This window comes from Medicago sativa, chromosome 3 (assembly GCF_051527215.1).
Source record: "Medicago sativa cultivar Bolivia chromosome 3, Bolivia_mono, whole genome shotgun sequence".
Taxonomy (NCBI): Eukaryota; Viridiplantae; Streptophyta; class Magnoliopsida; order Fabales; family Fabaceae; genus Medicago; species Medicago sativa.
Genome location: NC_140751.1, coordinates 9,120,887 through 9,145,124, shown reverse-complemented (window position 1 = coordinate 9,145,124; position 24,238 = coordinate 9,120,887). Strand labels below are relative to the sequence as shown.

Genomic DNA, 24,238 nt, shown 5'->3' with positions numbered 1-24,238 from the left:
CTGTAGTGTTGAATGAACGTTGTTGTTAGAGGTTCTTTCATCATAGATCGTTTTACCACCAAAAGTTATTTTCAATTTTCCACTCTTCTCCATTTTTTGGAATAATGTTTGCAACAGTATAATCAATATGAATAGAGTCCGTTAGAGTTTGGATTATCTTGAGCTGCAAGGATTCAGTTAGGGTTGTACAAAATCAAGATTGAAAAAGAAAATTGCGAGAAGAAAGAATATAGGTAATTAGTAAGATTTGAACATGATGAAGTTTGCTTTCTGTTTTTAGGGAGTGAAGAAAGAATATAGGTAATTAGTATGTGTTGAATGAAAGTGATGAAAATATGGAGCTCCCAAATTTTTTGTTCACCAATGTTTGTAGTCGGTCAGAAACTTAAATTACTCAAATGTGAACTAAAAATTTGGAATAAGAATGTTTCTGGAAATATACACAACGAAGTTACTTTTTTTGCTGCAAAGCTTGATATATACCATACAACAAGAAATAAATGCAAATGGCTCCAATGATACTCTGATGCAACAAGAGAAGCTAGCAAAGATAGGTTTAGAGATACATTGCTTTCTTCCACAAAACTGCTGACAAGAAGATTGCTTCTCTGAAGATTGAAGATACAACTATCACTGATCCTGACCAAAGTGAAAATCATGTAATCATTTTACATCTCTTTTCAGTAGTAGTAATGAATTGCAAGACAATGGTGGTTATTGACAGCATCAACAATCTACTCACTTTAATGCCCCATATTTGAGCATAAACAATCAAGAGATCTCACTTCATTTTAACGGAGGTGATCCCATCTATTTTCCACATATAAATGTATCAAACTAGTCATATACTACACCCTCCAACTTAAATGAAGTCACCTCCCACGTCCTTATATTTGAGCATCCTAATGCCCTTCATAACCTCTCGACACCGTCAGTGAATTGAAGTGGATCCTCACACACTGGACTTAGAAAAGGTAAGGGTTTAAGTTCGTGTAGATAGATTTGTCGTCTGTTGCTCACCCTAACTAACTTCTTCTTGACAATCGCTTTACTTGTCTTAGATTATCCTACAGGAAATATTCGTGTTCCTTTAGGAACCTCATTACTAACTACTTCTACATCCAAGTCATCTTACGTTATTTTTACTATATTTTTCAGCCATTTTTATTTTGTTTTGATCCAAATTAGATGAATTTTAGAACAATTGCTTTTGGTTTTCGGGACATTTTATAATGTTTTCAATTTGAGTCGAGTAATTCTATTTTTCCCCTAAACCAAGCAATTCTAGGGTATTTTTGATGTAATTCAAGGCAAAATCAAGCAAATAGGCAAAGCAAAGCCTCTCATGAGGACTTGGGAAGATAATGAATGAAGATTCAGAGGTCTCTGAAGACATTACAAGAAGGAGAAATTTTGCTCCAAGTCCCAAGACAAGTTATATGGAAGAAAACGCCCAAACATTACGAAGAAACAGGCGATTACACGCGGAAAATTGCACTTGTGCACCCCAGGGTGTGCAAAAATACACCCATGCGCCCCCGGGTACGCAAATGGTAAATGAAGATGGGGAGAACTTCAAATTCACATCGATTTGTATGTTAAGAGAAAGATAACAACAGTTAAGAGAGAAGGGAGATATTTAGCTATTTAATGATAACTTAAAGAAGATTGGTGTCTATTTTAAAACTAGAGGAGATGTTTGTGTCATTTAAAAAAAACTTAGGGAGGTAAGTGTATTTTTCTCTTTATTTTATTCTAACTAGTTAAATATTTTTTTTTATAGATGAAACAGTGCGTTTCAATAGTTTCTAGATTTCTCCATAAAAAAATATATACCTTTTGACTAAAAAAATATAAATGAAACTTTTCAAATATCGAGATTGATTTATATAACACAAAAATTGAGTTATGTCATTAACCAATTTTACAACTCCATTAACTACAAAAACAAATGCCGTAACCATTTTCTTTACATATACTTATATACTTATGTATACTAATGAAAAGACGGGCACGTCGTTTTTCTATTGCACTAAAGTTTGAAAATTATGAACGGTGTTATTGTTATGAAATTTTGATTTTGATTAAAACTAAAAAAATATAAATGTTTGTTGCTTCAAGTTATAAGAAATCAAACTAACCATAATTATTTATTTCAACGACACCGACAATATAATCTAAATTCTTTTTTTAATGACACCAACAATTTTATTATAGAAAAAGTTGTTTAAGGGTATAATTGGAATGATGAAAAAGTAAGTATAAATATACTCATCTAGTTTGTTACACTTTTTAAATGATAAAGGAAAAAAAACAAAATAATATTTATTCATATCATGTTTGTTACATTAGTTTTATTATTTATTCTTATCTATTTGTTACATGTGTTATTTGTATTGAAAATTGAGGGTATTTTTGGGAAAAGAAATCAACCCAAAAGTGCTGAAAGGAGTAGTTTTCTTTATAGATAGTATAGATATTAAATACTCCCTCCGTTCCTTTTTAAGTGTCTTTTTAGGGTGAAATTTCCGTTCCTATTTAACCGTCTTTTTGGTATTTTAAGAGGACAATTTGTCAATTATACCCTTTGTCAATTACTTATTTTTTCAATAAAACTAATTAATGCTATCTATTTGAAAAACTAAAGTATGTTTTTTTAAAACAAAGTTTGTTTCTTGTTATCTTTAAATTTAAACAAAAGTGTGTTACAAACAATGGTTTCAAGAAAAGTTAAAATTCTATAAATAAGATGAGTAACAATTGTTAAAAATTTCAAATGCAAAGTAAAAGAACATATTTGAGAGGAGAAAAATAAAAAACTCCACGAGTGTTCAAAAGGAAGAAAAAGTGGAAGACTCGTTGGAATTGCTGATGAAAGGTGAAGAGGGAGCGATAGCTGACTCATTTGACAAGATACAAGAACAACAACAAGAACAAGATGACGATGAAGAAGAAGAAGTTTCATCAATATAATTTTTATATAGGAATTTGTTGGTGAAAAAGATAATAACTGGCAGTTGTTTTTTACCAGAGAAAAATAACATATTAAATTTATTGGAAAGATAAAGTGTCTGCAAAAAAGTAGGAATTTATTGATGGATTAAAATGAGGGTATAATAGAAAAAAAATGTGCAAAAATACACATCGCTATTTTAGTGTTAATTTTCTAAAAAAACACTTAAAAAGGAACGGAGGAAGTAAGTGGGTAATATTTTGCATTTTGGTGATCACAGCATTTGTCCCATACTGCTGTCAAAAAGAATATATTCAAATAGCATTTTTCCAATTTACTCCCTCAAAATAAAAATAGCATTATTCGTTTTAGACAAGCACAGAGCGTGTTTCGCACGAAACGTTTTGGTGCGACTCTATATATTGCATTTTTTAGGTTTAAGGTTTTAGGGTTAGAGCCACACTTGAATATGGCTTCTTCCGATGGCGAGAGACATGATAAAAATTGGCGCCTTTTCTGCGATTCACTTCACCAGCCGCTGCCGCTCCCAACTCTTCCTTCCGACGTCATTCCAGAAATTCTATGTAGGCTACCTGTCAAGTTCATCCTTCGATTCCGATGCGTTTGCAAGTCATGGAATTATCTAATATCTGATCCCACATTCGTCAAGAAACAACTACTTGTGTGCACCACTCGGAATCTCCACTTCTTATACTACGCCAATGACTCAGGCAAGTACATTCTCACATCTTACCCAGTCGAATCTGTTTTCACCAACATAACCTCTAACTTCACACAATTTGAGTATTTCACCAAATATTATCGCCTCATTGGCTCTTGCAACGGCATCGTTTGTATTGCAGACGATGATAAAAGCTTAGTTATATTGTGGAACCCTTCCACAAGAAAATTTAAGGAGATGCCCCTTTTTGAAAAGCCTGGGTTGTTTATTCGGACTTTAACCACCATTTTTGGCTTCGGCTATGATTCTTCAAATGATAATTACAAGGTTGTTGTTCTTCATTACGATTGGTTTAACGAAACTGAAGTAAAGGTTCATACTTTGGGTACTGATATTTGGAGAACCATTCAGCAGTATCCTTTTCGCGGCGTTCCTGTTCCTTTAATGGAGGGAAAATTTGTGAGTGGCACGATTAATTGGTTGTTCTCTGAAGAAATGAATTGGGTATGTCCGCGCTTTATTGTTTCTTTCGATTTGGCGAAGGAGTCTTATCAAAAGATTTCACCTCCTAATTTTGGAGGGGTAGATGTGTGTGACTTGTCAGCTTTAGCTGTTTTGAGGGATTGCTTGTGTGTGGCGACTTATGGTGATGATGTTTGGGTTATGAAGGAATATGGAAATAAAGAGTCTTGGACTAAATTGTTCACTATTTCTTACATGAAATATCCTTCTAATTCTTGTGTCTATGCCATGCCAGTATATATCTTTGAGGATGATCAACTGTTGCTGAAGTTTAAAGGGAATGCCCAAGTGGGTCATTCAACTTTGGTTCTTTACGATCCCAGGAGCAGTACGTTAAAGGATACTAAATTGGAAAATATTCCAGAAGTCTATGGTGAAAGTTTAATATCACCTTGCTCTCTATGCTAGGTTATAGATGTAGTGCATTGTCACTAGAGCATGAGATTTAAGTACAACCTATATGTTAGTTTTTGTTTATGTTATTTATTTCGTACTTGTTTTGTTTACATGTTATTTCTTGGATTATTAATTAACGGACGAATGATTTTGCAGCTTCAGAAATTTCTGTTATTTTCATTTATATTACTTGTTTGTTAGAGGTTTTTGTTCTCTCGTCGTATACATTACATTTGTTTTAATTAGTTCACAATTATGCATTGCGTTATATGGTTCTTCATTTGAATGGACCCGAGAATTTGTTCTTTGTTTGGTTCCAATTGGCCTCGGCTCAGTCTCCCTTTCCACGTCAAACAAGTAATCTGAGATAATGGTTCCTTTTTTTAAATTTTGAACCACAGACAACAAGCGCAGGCAAAGAATTAGCGATAGTTTTATGGTGATTCCTCTGGCGTTTCTATGAAACCAATAGTTTTCCTTGGAAACCTGTGATATGTATATTCAACTGATTATGTTGATTGTTTTATGGTGTAAGAATTGAGAACCACAAAAATTTATTCATTTGTATGATTTTTTTAGTTAGATATAATGAATGTCAAACTTTTCAAATGATCGAATGATTATGATTGGTTGATAGTGTAAAAACTATTTACACTGTCCTTTGTTATATATGAATGTTACAATTAAAATTACATACCTATATTGAAAAGATTTCTTATAGTGGTATTGATTAAGGTCACCTTCCAAGTAACATTGATCTCCATTCTCATTCAAACAAATGCTTCTGAGAATTGATGCCCTTAAGATTCCATGCGAAAAAGTCTCCATTGCAGGACACTCAACCATGTATAATTTATTCAACAATGGAAATATGAAGTCGTGATTTCCACTACAAAAGCATCTTAGTTCTTGCAAATTCAAAAACTTTAAGGTTACTAATCTTGAGAAAACAAGTCCGAGATCTTCTACTTCTCCTTGATCCTTCGCAATAATTTCCTCTACACCACAATCACTTATCTCAAGGACTTGTAGTTGCAAAAGATCTTTAGCCACAAAAAATGGAAATACATGTTTTAGGCTTTCACATTTTGTAGCTTTTACTGTAGACAGGTTATGAAACTTGATTTTTCCTTGAGGATCCTTATTCCACAAATATTTTAGATTTGGTAAATGTCCTAAAGATAAATTTCTCAGTGAAATTTCAAGCTCTTCTTCACTTACAGCATCTACTTCATATATAACTTCTACTGCAAGACAGTGCATAAGTTCAATGATTCTATGTTTTGTAATTTGTTTAGCACATGACTTGGGAACAAACTCAAAAGGAAGTTTGAGTGAGCCTGTTTGGCCATATTGACTTCAATTAATCTCATCATAAACACAAGTTAATTTTGATCAAACTCGTGTAGGAATATTCGAAATCACAGTCAAATATTCCAAGTAAAGTTATTACTATCAGCACTAATTCAGGGTTAAATACCTTTGTGCCGCCACACAACATACACCAACTGACTTCTTCGCCATTTCCAACTTTACTTTATTTGGAGACAAAACAACATCACCGTGAATCTCGATATTCTCTTCTTTTTATTTAATTAAAACCGTTTACACTTCATTACATTACACGTTTTTTCTCTTTACACACCCACCCTTTACACCTATTTTCTACCTCACTTTTTGTTTCTACTCATTGCTAGCTGGTGAGTTTCTCTTCCAATTCTTGCGATTTCCATTGTTTTTCTTACTTCTATTTAGTTGTTGTTTCGATCTTACTTTTACTAGGGTTTAACTAATTGCAATGTGATTTTCATTTCAATTATGTATGCTTTTTAATTTTATTATTTTATCATCCAAAAGATCGATTTAGTATGATTTTCGACAGTAGCTACCCATTTACATTAACAGTCCTTGGGATAATAATCATTTTCTTTTTCAAAAGATCTTTCACAAAGAGCATGATTAAAAGCACTTATGCTTTCAAAGTATAAGGATTTTACTTGTAAGAACAATCATCTAGGATCCGCCGCAATTTATTAGACGTTGTGTGAAATGGCCAACCTCCACTACACCTTTTAAAAGATATGGATTGAAGAGCTACATCTGGAGTCCCTGAGAGACGGATTCCCGAACTTTCATCAGTCTTTTGATTGCTTCTATTCCTTTGAGGCATCCTTATGTAATAGCTATGGCTTCTCCTTTCTGCAAGTCACAAGCTTCTCCAACAAAATGCTTCTATATGAGCTGCCTAATCCAAGCATTTAACTCACTTTAAACCTTCTGTGGTAGTCAAATTTTGACCGGTAATGTATCATGTTTCAATTCCAATCATGTTATACTTCACATAAAAGTTACAAATGCATGTGTTATTAATTTCTCCATATGTGAAATCATATGACATTGGGAGGGATATATGATTTAGTACATTAAGATACAATAGATGTCACTTCCTAACAGAAACCCCCTGTGAAAAGTGACTAAACAGATCCCAATCTGAATCATAATTAATTAGATTAATACAGGTTCACGAAACGCGTATACTCACTAATTGTACAAAATCATATATTTTTTTTAATATTGCTCTACACAGATATAATTTCTAAAATTTCTATCAATCAAGAGCAAAAAAACATCCACTCTATGAAGCACCGACACTAATACAAACACCAGACTCGACACCGGTAGTAATTTAAGAAAATAACATTTTAAATAATCACATGTGTAGGTTTGTGTCAGTGTCGGACACCAGAGATGTCTTCGATCAGATGAAAAAACTCCTCCAAGTTAAAACAATTCATTAGTTTATAATAATGATAATAATGTCCCTAGACCAAGGAATCTATCTAGCCATGGTGTTCCTTTTCTTTTGTTTCAGTCAGCACCAAGTTCTGCATGTCTGACACTAAAGCTGAATGAGGATTGGTGAATGTCACATCCTCCTCTGTTTTGCTTTTCTCCTTCCACAGGTGGATTCCCATTTGTGTATTGTCGGTAGGATAGAAAACATGTTTCTTCCAATTAAGCTCTACGAGTATCCACTCATCTTTTGAAAGTGCTTCATCGATTTCAGACTTCAGGAGTTTCCCTCGAATCAATGATTTGAGCTGAAACAAAAATGCATGTTCATCCAGCAGAAATCCAGATTTGAATTCTGGAAGAGCACGTCGATAGCCATTGACAAACAAATTGAATGCTTCAAATTTAATATATATCGGAGGAATCATAGTAGAAGTAATAGAAGGGATCTTTTTACGGAACCAAAAAGAAATTGTGTCTCCCTTGATTTGGTGCTCGAACCAATCTGGAATCCCCTCTTTTCCATTTGGGAAACAAATATTGGTGCATCCAGTCTCATGTAGTTTCTGTTAGTTTAGAATAAGATATATTACATTATCGATTATATCAATATGAAATACTATATATTACCAGATAAAACAACAAACCTGACTCAGTAGCATTCTTCTACTTGAGGAACTCAATGAACAACATCTCATTGCAGAAAACTTTTTTAGATTTGGTGGAATCCCTCTAATTTCCTCAAGAGACTCGCAGCGATCCAAATTAAGGGTCCTAAGAAGGTGACATTCACTAATGCACTCGGGAAGAATTTTGAAATTGTTTCCCTGTAAGTCTAGCCTTTTCATATTAACAAACCACTTGAGAACTCCATTATGAATTCCATGTTATATTTAGTCCAAATATAACATGTTATATTTCCAACAAACCACTTGAGAACTCCATTATGAATTCCATGTTATATTTCATCTTCCTGTAAGTCTATTATGAATTCCATGGAGGGGGAATTCACATATATGATTTCAATTTTACTAGTTCCCTTTAAAAAAAAAAAAAAAGCTTCAGTCAACCAAAATAAAAATAAGATATAGAGAAATTAACATGTAATTATGTGAAAAGAAATACTAGTATGAGATGGTCATATTTAGTCCAAATAGAGAAAAGTAATATTAAAATTAAATAACAAATTGATCATAGACGTTAATCTTACTCACAGTGTTTTCTTTTAAAACATGAACTATGTCATCTTGACACCATAACCTACTTCGTTCTCCGGGCTCTTTAGGTGATTCTTGTCGGACGACTTCTTTACCCATGTCCTTCTATGTTCTTTCCAAACAAGTTAGAACCCACTATTTCTATAACTAATGGAAGGCCAGAAGCATATGCAAGTGCACGGTTTATTGTCATCAATGAAGGTGTTGATTCCCTTTTCAGTAAGAGCTCTGTAGAGATGGCCGGTAAAACCCTCACGAGTGTCACTGCCCCTGAAGCTGAGGAACACTTGGTAAGTGAATGCAGAGGAAAATGAAGAGAAAGAGGAAGGCAGTTGCATAGCCATGAGAATTGAGAGAAACTGAATGAAAAAAGAGTTTGAGAATGCAGAATATGAATGAATCTGTGTTGTGGAGTCTGTAATATGATAAAAATGATCTGCGAAACTTCCTGGCAACTTCCTATAGCTGTGTGGACCAATCACACAGTAAATATCATTGTACTACCACTTCTTCTTGGTTATATATCCATGTAAAAAACATTTTACAAGACTTTTTACAAGTTTAAGTTTTCAACTGCTTTTATTCTTCTGTTGCATGTAATTTTTCACTTAATTTGTTACTTAATTGATCATTGTTAAATAAATTGAAATAAAAATAAATTAATGCAAGCTATGTCATTTAAACATCTAATTCAAGGCAGTTAGTAATGCATATAACAAAATGGTCTGATAGTATTTTCATTTAATAAACTTGCTAGTTAGTTAGTTAACAACAAGATTAGATTAACATATCTATGCAATATTCTCTTTTCCATTTATTTTGAAAATATTGCCACTTGAACCAAATGGTTAATTAACCATGCACAAACAATTATTACAGTAGGTTTTTACGTTAAATGGTTAATTAGCTATTAACATAACAATGTCCTACCTATTTTTCATGTTAATTTTACATTGTACCACCTATTTTAGATTTTTCATTGTTAATTCTACAATTATAAATGTTGGAAAAAGAAAGATTGAGTTGAGGGCCACATCAGAATGGATTGAAAGACTGTGTTATAATATTTAGAAATTTAGACCTCAAAAGTGAAACAACTTAATTACTAATGCATCAAAAACTTTGATATATCCATGTTAGACTTTAATATTCTCTTCTCTCCCTCTGCTTTTATCAAGTGGGAAACTTCCTTCCCATTTCGTATGTCTGTAAAGTAACCATCACTTTTCCTACATCCTTCTTCCATGTAATTTATTTAAAGCAATGTGAATGTCTTAAAAGAAGAAAAAGAAGAAAGGGTGAAAATGTATGTCTCCTTATATTGGGTAGAATTAGGGGTGTGCAAAGTTAAAAACCAAACCAAAACCAAAACCAATATTTGGTTTTGGTTTGGTTCCTAAAACCGCTTTTAAGTACAACCAGTTCGGATATAGTTCAGAACCGGTTTGAAACCCATTTTATCATAAAAACTAGCTTTTTGAACTAAACCAATTTTTTTATTCAAACCGGTTTTAAATCAAAAGCGCCACCGCAATTCAAAAGCGTCGTCTATGAACTAATTCCATCCAGTACTTGTTGTGAATAGACAAATTGTCGTAAAAAGCTCAAGAAGAGACAAATTGTTTTAAACCAGTTTTTGAACTGATGCCATTACGATCTTCACTTTCGCCGTTGCCGCCTACGTCGGTGTTATCAAAAATTTGTTTGCTGTGTATGTTCAACACCTCCTCCGCTGTTATTGCGCTTTCTAAAAAAGCTCAAGAAATTCAAAAGCGCATTTGGATCACAATCAAAATTATTATAATCAAATTTCAAATCGTGATTATGAATAGATCAAAGAAAATTGAAAAAGTGCTTACGGATATGAAAAGTGTAGATCAAAAAAAGAAAGAGATGAAGGGAAATAAGTTAGTTGGGTGGGAACACAGAAAGAGATGTAGATGCAGATAAATAGCCGGCAGAAAGAGACTTAAATTGAATGAATTGTTGGTTATGTTACGTACTGTTTTTTCTTTTTAATTGGTTTAAAACCGGATCCGAATTTTAATTGGTTTGGATATCCAACCCATTTAAAACGGGTTGGTTACCGTTGGTAACCATTTACTAAAAATCCAGATATTTTAAAGTGGATCTGGATACAGTTATAGGTTTGGACCTCAAACTGGTTATTATGCACACCCCTAGGTAGAATGCTATAACCTATAAGTAGCCTATCTAGTTGAATGTTAAAACTAAAGCATCAATTTAACAGACTTTTTAACACACTTTTGTGTGCATTAGTAACATATCTGGAGTTTGACACACCTCTTGTAGATTCTTCATTAAGTTTTAATGATAAATAGTTAGTGTTATAGAACCGAATTTAAAATAAAAAAAAATAGATGAACAAAGGTTCATCCACAAATATCTACTTGTGTGAATTCTCAAGTAGTTATTGTCACATCATTTATCCAAAAATAAAAACATAAAGGTTGACTAATAACTCATTCAACTTACTTCAAAAAAAAAAAAAAAAAAAACTCATTCAACTTGATCCCAAAAAAACTATACACATTTGCTCAGCTCAGATCTTAATTTTGTCATATCTATTACCCCAAATCATCTTAGGGGGACACGGTTCCTTGATCCTAGTTTACCATGTAATCATTTCATGGCACCCACCCACTCTGCCCCCTGTCGTCATATATGCACATGATGACAGTAGGCATGTCACAAATTTTGGCATCTTTTTCCTACCCTTTCTACACTATTGTTAAAAATGGAACTGTATTTGGGCCTAACAGGGCCGGGTTCAACATGATGAAAAATGCTCTTCTCTAAAAGATGTAACTGTAGTTGGGAGTGAGCATTTTTTGTTGGGAGAAGAACATTTTTTCCAACATGATTCTCATCGTTAAATTAGGGATACTATTTTTTCAAGATTTACATGCTACAATATAAAGGTCATATTCGTTTCTTTTATCTCTAGAGTTTTAACTTGTTTAAAAGATGCATAAATGACTTTGCTTTAATATGTGCTTCCAACAATTGTTGTCAATTGCAGATCATAAAAAATTATAGTTTATTCAAATTCCGCTTCGCAGCAGTGCTATAGTGCCGCTATAGCCACTAAATAACGTCATTATCGCTGGTGGATTGATGGAACAGAACGGAGCGGAGCAGAATGGAACGCAATGGAATGGAACAAAGACTTCATTCCATTGTTTGGATATTTTATAAAATGTTTCCACTCCATTGTTTGGAAAGTGGATAGAACGGAAAGAGTTATAACTTTTTAATTCCACTTTTACCCTTTTTTTAAAAACACTATTATCATGTCAAATATATTATCACTAAAATCTAATTTCCTCAAACAAAAAAAAATCCAACTAATTAATACACAAAAACCGGTGCAAGAAAATGGGATTGGATCCCTTTTTTAATATTGAAAAAGCACACCAAAAAAAAAACGCAAGAAATAAGGCAGAGCAAACTAAGATAGCAAACACAAGATAATATAAACATCACAAAGTTTCACCAAAAAAAATGTAAGCTTGGCAAAAAATAAAACACGCTAACAAGAAAATAACATGGTGCATACAAGAGGAATTGATGGGGTGCTGCTAGAAGATGTGAACAGTGTGATGAAATTGGGGAGAATAAGAAGAACGACAGGAAAAAAAGGAATTGGAGAAGAAGAGGTAACTGTTGTAAAATTAGGAATAAATTATCTCTACAAATAATAATCAAAATATAAATATAAGAATCAATTTATGTTAATGAGAATAATCAAGGGAGATTTCAAGGAAACTTATCTGTCTTGAGATTGTTGTATAATTGACCATCGACATAACTCAATCAACATCTCTAAACATCAATTCAATAAGACAGCTACAAAATGAACAAACGGTGAAAGTCTGAGACGTGCAGATCGCACTGTCCTTAAGGATTTTCCGCGTAATTATACGTTAATCCCCCAGGATTTAATAGACCCTTCTTGATTTAAAACCAAGGATGCAGATATTTTCAGGAAGATGTAACCCAGAATTAATTTTTGTGAAGGTGATGAGATAATTGTTTTTGTTTTCAATATTGATCAAAGTAAGAACAAAAGAAATGTAACTTCATTCTTCTGTACGTGTATCTTGGCCAAAACGTGATTCTTCACACTCAAGCAAGAAAAACCACCTTAAATAGGCACATTTAAGAGATATTAAGAGAAAAACGGTTACAAAAGTTTGGAATTAAAACATGGTTATAAGACTAAGTCAAACATTATAATTAATAATATGATAATAATAATTTTCTATTAAAATATTTTTCTATATTTCTCAATTAAAAATATGGGGCACAAAATATTTGAAACTTTTGGAATATACTCAAATTTTACAATAGTAACAATATAAATTTAAGGGTAAAAGAGTAATATTTTAGTTATAAAATTTCATTCCATTGGATACACCCCAAATTGGGGGGAATGAAAAGTGGAGGATTTGATGGAATAAGATGGAATGGATTCCATTATATACCATTCCATTCCATTTAGTTTTTGCAAATCCAAACAATGGAACATAATTATTTACCATTCCATTCCATCCCACTCCATCACGTTCCATCAATCCAAACATAGCCTAAAACTAAAGCACAACTATTTAACAGCATGCTTCCAACAGTAGAAGTATCAACCCCATGAAAAATCCTTAAAAAGTAGCTCCCTAATAAAACATTAATAGACTAAAAGAATTACCCCACGTCATGTACAACCAAATAATATTCCAAGGACTTCCCTTTTCATCACAAACCAAAACAAAGAAACCAAAAGCCTAACATTACATCATATATTATTGTTCAAAAATTACATCCTTGACTATGGTTAACAATTTGGAGAGGGAAGGGAACAAACAAGAATAACCCACAAAATAAAATCATCTCATTTCATTATGCAGGAATGTTAAAGTGCACAACTCTTTCTATATCATCTTTAAAATGTTGATGATTAAGAGCAGCATGGATGAGAAGGTGGTGCATTTCCCTTTCAATGATTTATCTAGTCAATCTAGGGTATAATGGACATTATCACCAAGTCTGAAAAAAAGAAAAAGATGATATCGGTTCATAAGGGTATGGTAACCAGAGGTGTTTTGGAGCTTCAAATGCGGAAGGTTGCTTCTTCAGGTTAACCTCGAGCAAATGAGCAACAAAGTCAATGAAGCCTTGGTCCCCCATCAGTAATCTATGCCTTGAAGACGTGTTCTTTAGAATTAGGTATTATAATTTATAACATGTTTCTTTCCTGCATATCAATATACAGTACCTCACTGATTACTGTTTCCATGATAATTAAATGTTGAGGCAATGGCAACAATTTTAATTTATCAGGTAAGAATTATGTTATGGAAAGCAAAAGATAGAAGATAAACTCATTTCTCATAGATGAAATAATGATACAAGGAGTATTTATAGTGATATGCATGAGATACACAACATTTAATTACATACTAATTAAGTGGATTAAGCTAATTAACACTAGGTAGCTTGTGGTACAAGTACACTAGATAAACTAAGATTTATTTGTTACTTGAGGAACAATCTTCTCTTCATGCTCTAATATCCCCCCATAATTTGGAGGATATATGGTAGATATCTAACATTCTCAACAAGGATAAAAGAGCTTGAAATGGTTGAGGGAGAAGAGATTTAGGGAAAAAGTCTGCAATTTGATCCTTGGAAGATACACGAAGAAGCTTCATGGTGCATGTTTGCAACCTTTCCCTAACCAAATGATAGTCAATCTCAAGGTGCTTAGTTCTTTCATGAAAAACTGGATTGGCAGCTATATGCAAGGCACTCTGATTATGACAATGATAACAAGAAGCTTAGAAGTTTGAACATGCAGATCTCTAAGTAGATAGGGAAACCATTGCAACTTACAAGTTGCTGCACCCTGTAACACCCCAATTATTCGTTAGGATTATTTATTTATTTATTTATTATATTTATTTAATTGCTTATTTGATGTGTTTGATTTGGGGTTTAGTGGATTTTTAGGCAATAAGGGTATTTTGGTCATTTGAGGAGTAAGGATAATTTGGTAATTTTGAGAATGAGCAGTATTTTAATTATTTGGGCGCGTTAGATTATTTAGCGGAGTTAGTAGTAACTTAGAGTAAATAACTTAGGAGAGTTGCTTTCTAAGCTCTGCTAGGGTTTCATCACTATGACGTTTACTTTCACGACTGTACGGCCGCCGCCGTCAAGCCAAAACAAACCACCGGAGCCACCAGACAAAGATGGAGGCAGCGATACAATGGAGACAGAAAAAAACAATGAAAAGAAAGATACAAAGAAGCCAACGAAGGTGTCATTCAGAGACAAGGTGTTGGGTACGCAACCGATCGCCACACGGGAACGGGTTGATCTTGTGGCTTGCAATCTGGCTAGAATAGAACTCGTCAAAGGAAACCGTCTCCTTCCTATGTTGCACGTGAAAGAAAAGGTTATGGAGGAACTTAGCCTACCATGGAAGGATGCACTAATAGTTAAGCTTCTCGGCAAAACTCTAGGATACAATATCATGAAGAGTAAACTTGAAGCTATTTGGAACTTAAATGGAAAAATAGATCTTATGGATGTGGGAAATGCCTTCTTCATGGTGAAGTTTGATGGGGAGGAAGACAAGACTAAGGTTATCAATGGGGGTCCGTGGATGATATTCGACCACTACTTAGATGTGCGACAATGGTCTAATACTTTTAATGCGGCCACCGCGAAGATTGATAAAACAATGGTATGGATTCGTATCCCAAGTTTGAATCTTGTTTATTATGATGAGAGCCTACTATGGACCCTCGCGTCCATGGTTGGATCACCTGTGAAAGTTGATCTCCATACGTTAAGAGTGGCACGAGGGAGATTTGCGAGAATTTGCGTGGAAGTTGATCTCACAAAGCCTGTTGTGGGAAGAGTGGGAATAAATGGTGAGTGGTATCATGTCCAATATGAGGGATTGCACATTATTTGTACTCAATGTGGCTGTTATGGTCATGTTTTGAAGGACTGTTCCATTCAGAAAAAACCAGAAGCTACGGCGGCCGCTAAAATGGCGGAATACGCAGTTCCTGAACCTGGAAATGAGGGAGAGACGGTGGCCGTAAACGGTAAACTGCAAGGCGGAAATCAAGGAGACGGGATAGCTGAAATCTCGAAAAAAACGGTCAATATGGAAATTAATGAGGAGCCAAATTATCTTCATGGTGATTGGATCAAGGTTGAGAGAAGGAAAAGGAGCAATAAAGCAAGCGGATTTGGAGGAAATAAAAACGGATTGAATTTTCAAAATCTCCGATCTCGCATTAATGAGCTTAATGAAGAAAATGGTAACAACTTAAATGGAAATATGCATGTTAATGGCCATGATCGTGCTAGTAATTACCAAACTGCAAATATTGTGATAAAGAAAAATAAGCGGCCTAGGAATGGTGATAATGCTCCAAGCAAAGGTAGCTCACGTAAAGACAAAATAGAAAAAGCAAAAACAAGTTCTTTTGGCAATTATGATGGAGGTTCCACAAGTAATAAAGGGGGTGTGGGCCACTTAAAAACCACTCAAAAGGTTAATGATGGGCACATGACAAAGGAAAAGAATCGCACTCAGCTTGAATCTCACGTGGCTAACATAGATATTGCTGCTAAGATAAAGACTCTGTCCAACAAAATCACAGGAGGTGAGAATAATAAAAATGATATGTTTGGGTTGAATGGTGGTAATTTAGTAGACCGGCCCAAGCCTCCCGACCCTACTTCAGATAAAGCCAGCATGCAGAAGGACAACGATGCTCACAAACTTGAGTTGGGAAGTACTGTCAAGGCAGATTTGGAGGAATCAAAGGTTTCGACCCATGACAGTACAATGGAGTTAAACTGATGATGCATATCAGTAACATGTATCCTTTAGTTATTATTATTATTATTATTATTATTATTTTAATGATTATATTTTCTTGGAATTGTAGAGGTGCCCAAGGAATGAATTTCCGAAGAGCATTTAAAAATTTTTGCAGGAAAAATATAGTTGATATGGTGGCTTTACAGGAACCTCGTTGTAGTGGCGATGTTGCGCGCAAAGCTATAAAAAATTTGGGCTTCAAGAATTATTTGGTTTCTGAAGCAAGGGGTTTTTCTGGTGGTATTTGGTTACTTTGGAATAGGATGGATATTCAAGTCGAGCTTTTACTTGAGAACTTTCATTTTCTTCATGTTCGAGTTAAAGAGAGAGATGTTGAGCCTTGGCTCCTTACTGTGGTTTATGCTAGCCCTCGTGAAAATGAGAGAGAAGATACGTGGAATCAACTAAGGATGCTTAGTGGAAATATTCAAGATCCATGGTTAATGATGGGTGATTACAATGAGATTGCTAGTCCGAATGAAAAAAAGGGAGGGGCCCCAGTTGATTTCAGAAGATGTGTTCATTTCAACAATTGGATTAATGAATGTAACTTAATAGAGGTCAATACAATTGGTACTAAATTTACTTGGAGGGGTCCAAAGTGGAATGGGCGTGATAGAGTTTTTAAAAAGCTTGATCGGGTGCTCTGTAATGTGGCGTGGAGATTAAAATTTCACGAAGGCTTTGCTAAAGTACTCCCTAGAGTTCAGTCTGATCATCATCCTATCTTGGTGCTTATGGAGGGTAGACCGCACAATGGGAGTGATCGTCCTTTTAGGTTTGAGGCTGCCTGGTTAACTCACACAAGCTTTCATACTTTTTTAAATAACAAGTGGGCTAGAGGTAGAGATTTGCTGCACCTTCTGCATGATTTGACTCCTAACCTGAAGGAATGGAACAAAGACGTTTTTGGCAACATTTTCAAAAGGAAAAGGGAACTATTAGCTAGATTGAATGGTATCCAGAATAGGTCTAGATATGGTTACAGCAATTTCCTTGATTCATTGGAGAAAGATTTACAAGACCAACTTGCAACTACTTTGTATCAAGAGGAGTGCTTGTGGTTTCAAAAGTCGCGCAGCCAATGGATAGCTGATGGAGATCGTAATACGAAGTATTACCATTCTCAAACCATTGTCAGAAGAAGGAAAAACAAAATTTTGACTCTTCGAGACGGTGAAGGGGGTTAGGTTGATGACCCCGATCATCTCAAAAACCTTGTGCGTGATTACTATGTGAACTTATTCAAGGAAGAGAATCCTATCAGAGATCCAATCATTTCTTGGACTACTTATCCGACACTTGAGGAACATCATGATAGTTTGAGTGCACGTGTTCGAATTAATGAATGTAAAAAAGCTCTTTTTGATATGCATCCTCACAAGGCGCCGGGAGAGGATGGGTACCCCGCTCTGTTTTTTCAACAATGCTGGGACACAGTTGCTGATTCTATATACCAGTTTGTGAACCAGGTTTGGGTTAACTCTTCTCTTATATCTTCTATTAATAATACTCTCATTGTGATGATCCCTAAGATTGATAAACCCGAATTTGTTTCTCAATTTAGACCTATTGCTTTATGTAATGTTATTTATAAGATAATTTCAAAGGTTATTGTCAACAGAATCAAGCCTTTGCTTGATAGCATTATTTCTCCATATCAGTCCAGTTTTATTCCAGGTAGAAGTATCCACCATAATATTATTGTGGCTCAAGAGATGGTACATTCCATGGCTAGAATGAAAGGCAACAAGATGTTCATGTCCATCAAAATTGACCTAGAGAAAGCTTATGATCGCATCAATTGGAATTTTGTGGAGAATTGCTTGGAGGAATTTAAATTCCCTCCTAATCTCATTCAAATTGTCCGTGATTGCATATCTTCGCCTAGTTACAAAATTTTGTGGAATGGGGACAAGACTGACACTTTCACTCCCACTAGAGGAATTCGTCAAGGAGACCCTCTCTCCCCTTACCTTTTTGTTATTTGTATGGAGAAGTTATCTCATATCATTGCAGACCAGGTGGAAGCTAAGTATTGGAAACCAATGCGGGCAGGTAGGTATGGCCCTCTAATTTCTCACCTTCTTTTTGCTGACGATCTTCTTCTTTTTGCAGAGGCTTCTATTGAGCAGGCACATTGTGTGATGCATTGTTTGGATATGTTTTGTCAAGCTTCTGGGCAACGTATTAATGGCCAAAAGACTCAAATTTTCTTCTCAAAAAATGTGGACAACCAACTCCGTCAGGATATTTTGCAGCACACAGGTTTTAATCAAGCTAATAGTTTAGGCAGGTATCTTGGAGCTAACATAGCTTCAGGAAGAAGTTCCAGGGGACATTTCAGCCACATCATCAACAAAATTCAGAATAGACTTAGTGGGTGGAAGCAACAATGTTTGAGTCTTGCGGGCAGAATTACTCTTTCCAAGACTGTCCTTAGTTCTATTCCTTATTATCATATGCAATATGCTAAGCTTCCTAAAACTCTTTGCAGCGAGATGGAAAAAATTCAAAGAGGTTTTGTGTGGGGGGATACAGAACAAATCCGCAAAGCTCATTTGATTGGTTGGGATACCTGTTGTTTACCTAAAATGGAAGGGGGTCTTGGATTTAAAAGGCCTCATTTGATGAATGAAGCTTTCCTCATGAAAATCCTTTGGAGCCTTATTAACAAGCCTAATGACCTTTGGTGTAGGGTGTTGTACAGTAAGTATGGGAGAAATAATGATTTGAAGATAACTATAACCTCTCAACCGTATGATTCTCCTTTATGGAAAGCGCTTACTAGGGTGTGGGATGATTTACAAAGAAACATCATTTGGCAAATAGAAGATGGTAATAGTGTCAATTTCTGGTTGGATAAGTGGGGCCCGAACAACAACTCCCTCATTTCTCTAGCGACAAAATCGTACGTGGATACAACTCTTCTTGTCAAGGATGTGATGAGTTCTTCTGGTAATTGGGATCAAAATTTCCTTTTTGATAACTTGCCTAACAACATAGCTGAAAAGGTGTTAGCTCTCCCCGCTCCTTCTAGTGGTTATGGTCCTGATATTATTGGGTGGGGAGGCACGAGTACGCGACAATTCTCGGTCAAAAGTGCGTACGACATGAAAGATGAGAATCATGCTAATACCGAAGGGGATTGGAAAAGTTTGTGGAATCGGAAGGGTCCTCATCGGATTCAAACGTTCATTTGGTTGGTTGCTCATGATCGCATTTTAACTAATTATCGTCGAAGTAGATGGGGTGTTGGCATATCCCCAATTTGTCCTTGTTGTGGAAGTGAGGATGAGACTACTCTTCATGTACTCAGAGACTGCACTTATGCAACCCAGGTATGGATCAGACTTGTGCCTTCATATTGTATAACTGACTTTTTTTCCTTTGATTGTAGGAATTGGGTTTTTACAAACCTCAACAAGCGTTGGAACAGAGATCCCAATGCTAAGTGGAAGACAACTTTCATGACTACTTGCTGGTATATTTGGAAATGGCGGAACAAGACAATCTTCGAGGAAAATTTTCAGAGACCGGAGAATCCCACAAGTATCATCCAAAAGTTTACTAGTGATATTGAAGATTGTACCCTTAATCGGTTTCAAATTGTTCTTCGACACACCGAAACAATTTATATTGGTTGGAAATATCCTCAAGAGGGATGGATTAAGCTTAATTGTGATGGAGCGTGCAAAGAGAATGGAGATCGCTCGGGTTGTGGAGGCCTACTTCGGGATGCTAATGGTAGATGGATCAAAGGTTTTGTCCGCAAGATTGGCGCTTGTGATGCTCTTCATGCAGAGATGTGGGGTATGTACCTTGGTTTAGAGTTGGCTTGGAGGGACGGTATTTCTTAGCTTTGCGTTGAAAGTGATTCAAAGTTTCTTATTGACATGGTAACAAATAATTGCAAGATGAATGGGACAACCCCTGTGCTCATTCGGCGTATTCAAAGTATTTTGAATCGTAATTGGCGGATTCAGGTTCATCACACTTTGAGAGAAGGCAACAGAAGTGCTGATTGGCTTGCCAACTTCAGTCTTACCATGAATTCTTGGAATTTTATTCTTTTGGAGACCCCTCCTCGTGAGCTCAATAGTCTCCTCTTTGATGACATCTCTGGAGCTTGTATGCCTAGAAATGTTCGTGTAATTGTTTAGTTTTCTTTTTTGGGCTTCGGCCCTCTCTTGTACCAAAAAAAAAAAAAAAAATTGTTGTTTTAGTTACTTTTAATCTGCTAAGTTTATTATTTTTAGACCTAATATGTCTAGGTTCTTATTCTACTAATTGCATATTCCTATTATGAAATGATGTGTTGATCTAAATTGACTATTACTATTACCTATGGCAATGACTACTAACTGCGGCTTATAATAAGTGAACTTTTTGTATAAAAATATTGTTCCAAAATAACTAATTAACTCATTTCACTTTTCAATGTAATATTAATTACTTTTTTTTCAATTATAACTCTAATTAATATGACTTTCATCACTCTCAATTCAATATATTTCACTTTACATTTATGACAAATAACATTTAGGCATAATTGCATGTTTGGTCCCTTATGTTTATTTTAGTTTTCAAGTTGGTCCCTTACGTTTTGAAAGTTTCAAGTTGGTCCCTTACGTTTTAAAAGTTTTCAAGTTGGTCCCTTACGTTTTGAAAGTTTCAAGTTGGTCCCTTATGTTTATTTTAGTTTTTCAAGTTGGTCCCTTATGTTTATTTTAGTTTTCAAGTCGGTCCAAAACATAAGGGACCAACTTGAAAACTAAAATAAACATAAGGGACCAACTTGAAAACTAAAATAAATATAAGGGACCAACTTGAAAACTAAAATAAACATAAGGGACTAACTTGAAACTTTCAAAACGTAAGGGACCAACTTGAAAACTAAAATAAACGTATGAGACCAACTTGAAACTTTCAAAACATAAGGGACCAACTTGAAAACTAAAATAAACATAAGGGACCAAACATGCAATTAAGCCTAACATTTAAAACTATTTTTCTCCATTCTTCGCTTATACATTTTTCTAAAGATATATGAAATTAACAAATGGGACGGAGTGAGTATTTTATAAGGGTAAACCGTGTGAGATGTTGCATCTTTAGTATACAAATGTATTGAAATTGCAAATATATTTTCAAATGTCTTTTTGTTTGTAAATTTATGAACAAAATTGATTAACGTAAAAAAAGTTCGAGAATAAACTAAGTAATTGATTAACGTAAAAAAAGTTCGAGAATAAACTAAGTAATAAAGAGACATTATATTCAACTTAACTAAAAAAATAAAATAAAGATATGTATTAATTGATTAATGTAAAAAAAATTCGAGAATAAACTAAGTAATAAAGAGACATTATATTCAACTTAACTAAAAAAATAAAATAAAGATATGTATCTTAATCTAGGTGTGTGGTCCTCGATTCAATCACAAATATTTTCTTATATTTTTTTATAATAATTTTAGTTTATTCAATTTAAAATAAAACATAAAAACTGTGACACATGGAATTTAAACCTAATACAAAAATCTCAATTACATACACAATATAGATTGTTGACCCGTGCGCCGCACGGGTTGAATAGACTGTAATACATAAAAGTAAAGTATAAGAGATGAAATAATTGATATCACGTGGTATAAATGGAATTGAAATTAGGGATTAAGAAGAAAAAATAAAAAACAGAGAAATGCATATATAAAAAAAGTATTACCAGAGAAGAAGTGAGTTTTTTGAAGGAGGTATTAAAGCAGTAATTGTCAAAGATCCTGAAATGAAAGAAAAATGAGTGATTGTGAATTTATATGGAAAGCGGTGAAGAAAAATCAAAGAAGGAAGAGAGTAAGGTTTAATGGGAACGAACCTCGAGAAAAATCATGGATAGGTAAATAAAAAAAGAGGAAAATATTAGGGTTTTTGTTGAGGTAGCATGGATAATCACAAACTAATGATGCAAATTTAGAGCCAAAATTTTAGGGTTGAGGATTAGCATTTAATGATGCAAATTTAGAGCCAAAATTTTAGGATTGTGTTGTTGCAAACCTAATAAGGGATTAGTGGAGGGAAAAATTAGGTTAAGTTGCCGCAGACTTAACAAAATTAACTAGACCTTTTACCCGTGCGACGCACGGGTCCTATCGACTTTAAAAGACATCAATAAGTGATATATATATATTAGCCAAACAGTCTAGTGGCTAGAAAGTCATGAGACTATTTGACCAAAATAAAAAGAAATATGTAATATTAGTTATATTGGTGTCAATCACAAACGATAAGACCCATGGGCTAAAAGTCTAGAAATAGAGTCTTCAATTCAAAGTGATGACACGCTTTTTTTGTGTAGAGGTAGTTTATGAAAAAATGCAACTTATGAAGATTCAATTTTTGTTAGTGAGTACTTATGAATGAACAAAAAATCTTTTTACTTGCATTACCTATTTTCATAAGTTCGAAAATAAGACAATCCAAAAATGTCTAAAATAACTTGTTTTTTTATGCTGCTAACTCACTGGCTTTGATCTCATGCATATATGATTCTGTCCTAACTTTATAGGCTTTAATCTCGCAACAACCATAAGCTCGAGGTTTTAATCCATGTATATCTTTTCACATACACCAAAAGCAAATACAATCATAAAATCAATAATATTTCACACAATAAATCTAAAGAGGCAATTTCAAATATTATAAATAGGCAGCAACAATCACTCTTATAAAAAACTGAATAATTTCAAATTGAGAGAAATATAAACTACCCAATCACAAATTGATTAATAGTTTAAAACAAATATGGTTCATAAGTTTTTTTTTACGCAATATGGTTCATGAGCTTAATTCATGAGTTTTGAGAATATTTTTGACAAATATGTTTTGGGAAAAAATTAGGTTAAGTTGCTGCAGACTTAACAAAATTAATAAATAAGAATAAATGTAGAAAATATTGTCAAAAAAAAGGCAACATGATAGACATGAAATTGGTTAAAAAAAAGTGTACAAAATATTGTAAAAAAAAAAAAGCATGAAATTAGTGCGATGAATTTTTCTAGTATTGTGTACAAAATATTGTCAAAAAAAAGGCAAGAGGATAGCAAAAAAAAAAGGCAAGCGGATAGGAATGAAATTGGTGCGATACATTTTTTTAGATAGAATTTGTTAGGTTAAATTAGAGCTAACCTAATACAGCAAATGAGCGGAAAAAATTAGGTTAAGTTGTTGCAGACTTAACAAAGTTAATAAATAAGGATTAATTTGCCACTACAACTCTTTTTATAAAATTTACAAACTAATATGCATTTCAGGGTTCTCCCCTAAATGTTGAAAACTACTTGTTAATGGAAAACTACTATGTGCATTAAATTTATTGTCATTTGATTGTATTAACACAAATTAAGTTCCTTAAATAATTAGTGTTTCTTTCTATTGTTTTAAGTTTAATCATGCATACTAGTACTCTGAACTTGGTAAAGCCAACATTGTTGACTATTGAATGTCATGGCAGTTTGTCAAGTGGTAAAGCTAAAGCCACTTTTGTTGACTTTAGGCATGCAAGCAAAGTGAAAATTTGGTTTGTCTTTGAAATTTCAAATATGGTGCCTATCATGACAAAAATTGAAGCAAATTGTCAAAAGACAATTTCAAGTTGTATTGCCTACCATTTTTGACAATTTGCATGCATTTTCTTTTGTTTTGTTCGGCACATTACCTCTATAAATAGAGGGAAGCTGAAAGCAGAACATG

General features: G+C 34.1%; 1 protein-coding gene and 1 long non-coding RNA gene across 2 annotated transcripts; one reads left to right on the top strand and one right to left on the bottom strand.

Annotated features, from left to right (window-relative positions):
* Window positions 1-3,416: 3,416 nt before the first annotated feature.
* Window positions 3,417-4,565, top strand: LOC146935491 (F-box/kelch-repeat protein At3g23880-like). Its single transcript, XM_085757629.1, has one exon. It carries the CDS (start codon window positions 3,423-3,425, stop codon window positions 4,563-4,565), a length of 1,143 nt encoding a protein of 380 aa, XP_085613755.1. The 5' UTR covers window positions 3,417-3,422.
* Window positions 4,566-7,325: 2,760 nt separating this feature from the next.
* Window positions 7,326-10,848, bottom strand: LOC146935490 (uncharacterized). Its single transcript, XR_015030258.1, has 3 exons — window positions 8,561-10,848; window positions 7,994-8,385; window positions 7,326-7,912 (listed from the first exon to the last, which is right to left on the bottom strand). It is a non-coding gene; the product is annotated as an uncharacterized LOC146935490 (long non-coding RNA).
* Between the last annotated feature and the right edge of the window lie 13,390 nt (window positions 10,849-24,238).

What these genes read in the sequence shown, in the direction of transcription:
- LOC146935491 (XM_085757629.1), top strand. Translation starts at nt 3,423, where the DNA reads ATGGCTTCTTCCGATGGCGAGAGACATGATAAAAATTGGCGCCTTTTC.